The following is a 5,407-nucleotide window of genomic DNA, read 5'->3' on the forward strand; positions in this document are numbered from 1 at the left end:
GCAATTTCAGGAGTAGGAAGTTACTCCAGAATAAACCAGCATATTCATCTTGAGTGGATAACGGTATAACTAACAGAGTACATAATTTTATTTCCGGAAGAAATGCCACTGAAAAGCTGATTCACATAGCTAAACTCACTGCACGGACAAGTCCTGTGGTTTTGAGAAGGGTCGAATGTGGGGAACAGAACAATTGTGCTACTTTGGAGCGTCTGTCGATGAAGAACATGTATGTTTCTCTGGCTTGCTTGGCTCTGGAAAGAGGGAAAATTCCTGTTTCTTACAGAAACGGGGATCCCAGAAAATTTCTCTTAAGGACTGGTTGTACAGAATTGTTTTTCTCTTGCGTTTCCCCCCCTCCCATTAAATAATCCTGCTCTGACCAAAGGGTCTGGGAACACTTTGGGAGTCTGATGTAGAACAGAAAATACACACTTTGCCACAGAACAAACCACTGGTATTTAATAAGCGATATTCATCCAGTGCTTATGCAGGCTGAGGACTGATCCAGACTGACTGTAGTGAGTGAAATACATATTTTATGGCTTCTGGTCTCTTGGTTAGGAGTAAAGTACAGTTACTTCCTGTTTGCTCAAAGTCTCTTCCTTTCTTTTTGCTTTCAGCTGTACTGCATGCCCGCTGCTACTCTCACGGGTCACAAGAATCAGATGAAGAATTTGATGCTCGCTGGGTGACGTATTTCAACAAGCCAGATATTGATGCCTGGGAGCTCAGGAAAGGTATGTTGAATGAAAAGGGAAGAGTAACATGGACTAAATGTGATTGCTTTGTAATAGTTTTGTGACCAGAAATAACAACTTATTTTTACTTGGCTGTTGGAGAGCAAAAATAGTTCAATTTATAGAAGTGATACAGGCAAGAACCCACTGTTTTTGCAAACCGTGAAAACTGAGAGTTTGGTGTAGGAGAGCAATCCTGTAAATACTCACTTGGGGCAAGGCACTATGTGAGCCTTACTCTATCTGTTCCGAGTCATCTGGCTGTTCCGCGTGTGCCTGTGGTTGGTGTGCTGCTGTTGGCTCAGCTCTGAGCTTGTTGCCGGAGGTGATGGCACCTCACCAACCTCTGTGGTTGGCGTGCTGCTGTTGGCTCAGCTCTGAGCTCGTTGCCGGAGGTGATGGCACCTCACCAACCAAACGAGCGGATTAGAAGGAGCCATGGCATGCAGAATGAGGGAGAGTGGGGGTACAAGGTGGTGGGAGTCCAGGCTTTGTAAATTTTAGTGCCCCAGAGTATGTATTTTAACATCTGGATGGGAGGGAGAGAAACGTTTGCTCTGAGGAAAGTGTGTTTGAGCTCAACTATTGCTTAGTGTATAACCACACACATTTTTCTTTAGACTTTGACTTAATGGCTTGGCCATAACTCACTGTAGACTGTTTGTCTGGTTGTCTCCAGTTGTTATTTGCTGTGGAGTTGCCAGCTCCTATTAAACTACCCCAATTAGGGCTTAAAAATGTGTTTGCATAACAGCCAGAGGGATCATTCCAGCATCACCTGGATGACTAGATGTTGGACTCTTTCCTTGGAAAGGAGAGAAAGGGAATAGACAGCAGCTTGAGTTCTAGTTTCATTACACCTGTAGGAATGAAGTAATTTGGGTTTCTTAATGATTCCATAACTGATGTGCTATGGTACAGACAATGACTCCTTTTGGAAGCATGGGTGAAACTGGCCCACTGGGACTTAATGAAATCCACTTAAAAACTTAAAATCTACAGGAGTGAGCAACAGTGAGAGCGAGAAGAGCAAAAGAAAACCCTTGGCTGCGTGTGTGTGTCCCCAAAATAGCACTGAAAGTTGTAATCAGCTTCTAGTGGCGACTGGTGTTGTGGTAATACTTAATTCTTTCATGAGGTGGAGCAAAATAGTGCTCAGCAGGTTCCTTTTGATAGCATGATGAGCTGATGCCAAGTTCCTCTTGGTGTTTCCTTATATTCACAGGCATAAACACCCTTGTGGGTTATGACCTGGTTCCGGAACCAAAAATCATCGACGCAGCTCTGAGGGCATGCAGACGGTTAAATGACTTTGCCAGTGCTGTCCGCATCTTAGAAGTTGTAAAGGTGAGTGGAATGGCAGCCGAGGCTGCAACTGCTGTGTTCGCATTGCTGAGAGCCCAGCAGCAGAAGCGTTTTTCTTGGCTTACTGTTAGCGGTGCAAAAGGAAACCACTACTTCCTGCTGCCAGAATCAATAGCTTCATTATGAGCACGTGCTCCGTGGCTTGAAATAATTGTTTTGAGGTAAGAATACTCAACAGCACAGCTTCACAAGTATAGCATTCTTTCTTTCGTATTTTCCTTTCCTGATGCTAACTCTGGCGGGAAAGTCTTTAAGGATTTTTCTTCCTTTTTTTTTTTAATAAGCATTACTAGAAATATCTCAAGCGAAGGCAGTTTACTGGCTTCTTAAAGTACTGAATACTGAGCTGGCTGGAGTAGTAACTCAGGAAGCTCCATAGGCTTGAAAAACAACATAAACCAGCACCCTGAAACCTGAGTCCAGCCTTCACTTAACAGGGAGTTAAAATGGGTGGGGATGGAGGCAGGAGTTCTTCTGTTTCAGTTGTAGAAGCCAGCAGCTATGCTCTTCCAGCTGTTTTTTGCCACAACTGAGGAGGTCTTTGCTGCTAGCTGTTAAATCCACTTGCTTCAAACTCTACTCCACAATCAGTTGCTTTTCAGTTTGCCATTTCTGCTTTCTGCAGTCTTCTGTAGAACTGAAACTCTTTCAGTGGTTTTAGAGATATAAGACCAATGGAAGAATCTTCGTATGTTTTCCTTATCTCTTTTCTTTTTTTCATGTCCTTTTGTCCCCACCATCTAGGGGACAATTCAATTTATCAGAACTTGGGGACAAGTGTATGCTCTTCCTGGAGCTCCACCTGAATATTACTCAGGAGGTGATGTTTTTCCCCTGATTTCCAAGCAAGTTAAATTTTCTCCCAGGTCTGCCCAAAAGCTGATTTTATTTTTCCCGATTTACTGATTGGGTATTATTTTCATTCCGTTTCCTAAGGTGTAAGCGGTCTTTGGGCTGGTTTGCAAAGCTGTTGTTCAAGGAGCTTGGCTTGGCCTTTAGTTTTGTGTGGTGTGACACACATATCACAGGTCACATCAGCCTGATGTTAAGTGAGAGAAAGATGTCAAGTGTTAAGAATAATCTGCAAATCCCCCAAAGGGGAGTTCAGCATTATTCTGGGGTGCTTTTCAGCAACGATCAATTTGTAGGAGGACTTTCCAGTATAGCTGTATGCAAACTTGGTTTACGTGATGCACAGGTAAAGCTGGGCCATGCTCTCCTGTCCGGCATGACCCATCCTCGTGAGCAGTAGGTGAATCGGGCCACAGACAGTTTGTGAACACGCATCTTGATTGCAAACCCGGCCCGTGTATGGTGGACCTTGACAACAGCTTGCTGTTGAAATAATGCCATTCCTTTTCGTTTAGGACAAGGCAGGACCTCACAAGGAAATCTATCCTTACGTTATCCAGGAACTTAGACCAACTTTGAGTGAACTGGGAATCTCCACTCCAGAGGAACTGGGCCTGGACAAAGCATAAACCTTATCGGTAAGGGATGCGGTCACTGCCAAGGCTCTTGGCATGGGACTCCCGTTCCCTAAAACTCTCCCGGCAAAGAGAGAGTCCTCTTCTTTGCCTTCATGGGTCTGTGAAAGGCTGTCAAGTTCAGGCTCGTAACGTGATTCTCCAAATATCTCTACAGGTCTCCTAGAAAAGGTAGCAGCCCTTTTCAAAGAAGGCTTAAAAAAAAAAGAACAGTGCAGTTGCTTGAGAAGGGATAGGATACCCAACCTCCCAGAAATTTCTAGGTAGCGGTTGCCAAGACAACGGGTATTGCAGCACTTGTTGGCAGCATGTCGACCTTTGCTCCTCATTGGCTTTTCCCCCAGGAGCATTTTTAGCAAATGGCAGGATCATTTCCTCTGGAAGTGTGCAAACTTTCATTTTATTGTCACAGTGTAGCCAATTTAGAAAGCTGGGAGACACTAATTACTAGCTTATGCTAGAAAATGGGCCCCACTGATGGTAGTCACCCAACAACACTGAAGTTTCTTCACGTTACACTTAAAATAGCATCTTTTTCTGTAATTAAACACTAATTTGGAGGGCCCCTTACAGAATAAACAGATCAGCTGTAGCATAGCCGAGCTTAACTGCTCTGTGCGCAGAACACTCATGAACCTCAGGAGATAATTTCAGCAGCAGCACATGTGGTATTTCATCCCCATTTCAGTGGCCTCAAGTCTTGGAAAGCCACTTGTTTTACTGTCTTTTTAGAGCTGAACTTCTGAGTACTTTCTAAACTTGAAAACAACTATAACTAAGACGTTTAGAGCTACATCACAAATACCAGGCTCTTGCATGAACCACAGCGTTTGATGGCATTGTTACTAAGCAGTAGCTTCTCTGGTTAACTGAGGATCCGTCATTAAGTGTAGGCAAGACCTAACATGCTGTAATCCTAGGCTAAAATGAAGCCCTAAATAAAATCCTCATGGAAGTGAAGTTATGTAAAGGCAGTCTCTTAACTCGGTTCCTTCAGGAGATGGCCAGTGTCATATTTCAGCCTTTTTCTTTTTTTAACATCATGCTTAGAATAGAGCTATCAACTGTCAGACTGCATGTAGTACTGAATTCTGGATTTTTAAGTCCCTGCCCTTCTTCTTGCCCTGGGATATGAAGTTGGGAATGCAGTAATTGTGCATTTGGAAGCTGCGCGTGGTTAAATTGGGCTTTGAGCGTAGAAGCAAGCAATGAAAATAACACATTTGAGACCCCGTGGACTGCTGCTTTAATGACTTTTCTGTTCTTTTCTGTTCCAGGTGCATTACTCGAGCATTTTACTGATGCTACCTGATTGTACACAGTCACCTGGAGACACAAATGTTAAAATATTACCTTATTTGAAATAACTTCTTCCTTTATTGAGTCACAATGTATGTGATGTGAAGTTGGACCTAATAAAGGAAAAAACTGGTTTGACTGATGCGGTAGCGGTGGCTTGTGTGATTATTTCTTTTTGCTTTTACGGGGAAAAGGCAGAAACAAACCGTAAAGGTGCTCTCCCAAGAGAGTAGGTGTAAGAGCTTAGAAATCATCAGCCGTGTCGGTGGCCTTGCCCGGGCACCTAGCTCCACCTTGGGGAAGGGAAAGGGTTTTCAGCACAAAAAGGGGGGGAAAAGGCAAAACTCCGTTATTTTAGTTTATTTTTTTCCCCCAGGAAAAGGGAGTTTTTCAGGAAAAACATGAATTCGGGCAGGGAAGCGGTTCCCCGTTGCACGGAGGGTTCAGGGCAGGGGCCGTGCGCGGCGGGAGGACCCGCGGTCCCGCTGCCCGGGGCGGGAGCGCACTCCGCATGCG

The 5,407-nt window shown here is 44.3% G+C and overlaps 1 protein-coding gene across 1 annotated transcript; it reads left to right on the forward strand.

The window, feature by feature from the left end:
- Positions 1–623: 623 nt before the first annotated feature.
- LOC104071416 (cytochrome c oxidase subunit 5A, mitochondrial) lies at positions 624–4,893 on the forward strand (the record flags this gene model as incomplete). The annotated part of the gene is made up of 4 exons (XM_009587665.1): positions 624–740; positions 1,966–2,087; positions 3,473–3,595; positions 4,870–4,893. Coding segments are annotated over 3 exons (353 nt in total), but the record flags the coding sequence as incomplete, so codon positions are not given.
- Positions 4,894–5,407: the final 514 nt, after the last annotated feature.

This window comes from Fulmarus glacialis, unplaced genomic scaffold (assembly GCF_000690835.1).
Source record: "Fulmarus glacialis isolate BGI_N327 unplaced genomic scaffold, ASM69083v1 scaffold38631, whole genome shotgun sequence".
Taxonomy (NCBI): Eukaryota; Metazoa; Chordata; class Aves; order Procellariiformes; family Procellariidae; genus Fulmarus; species Fulmarus glacialis.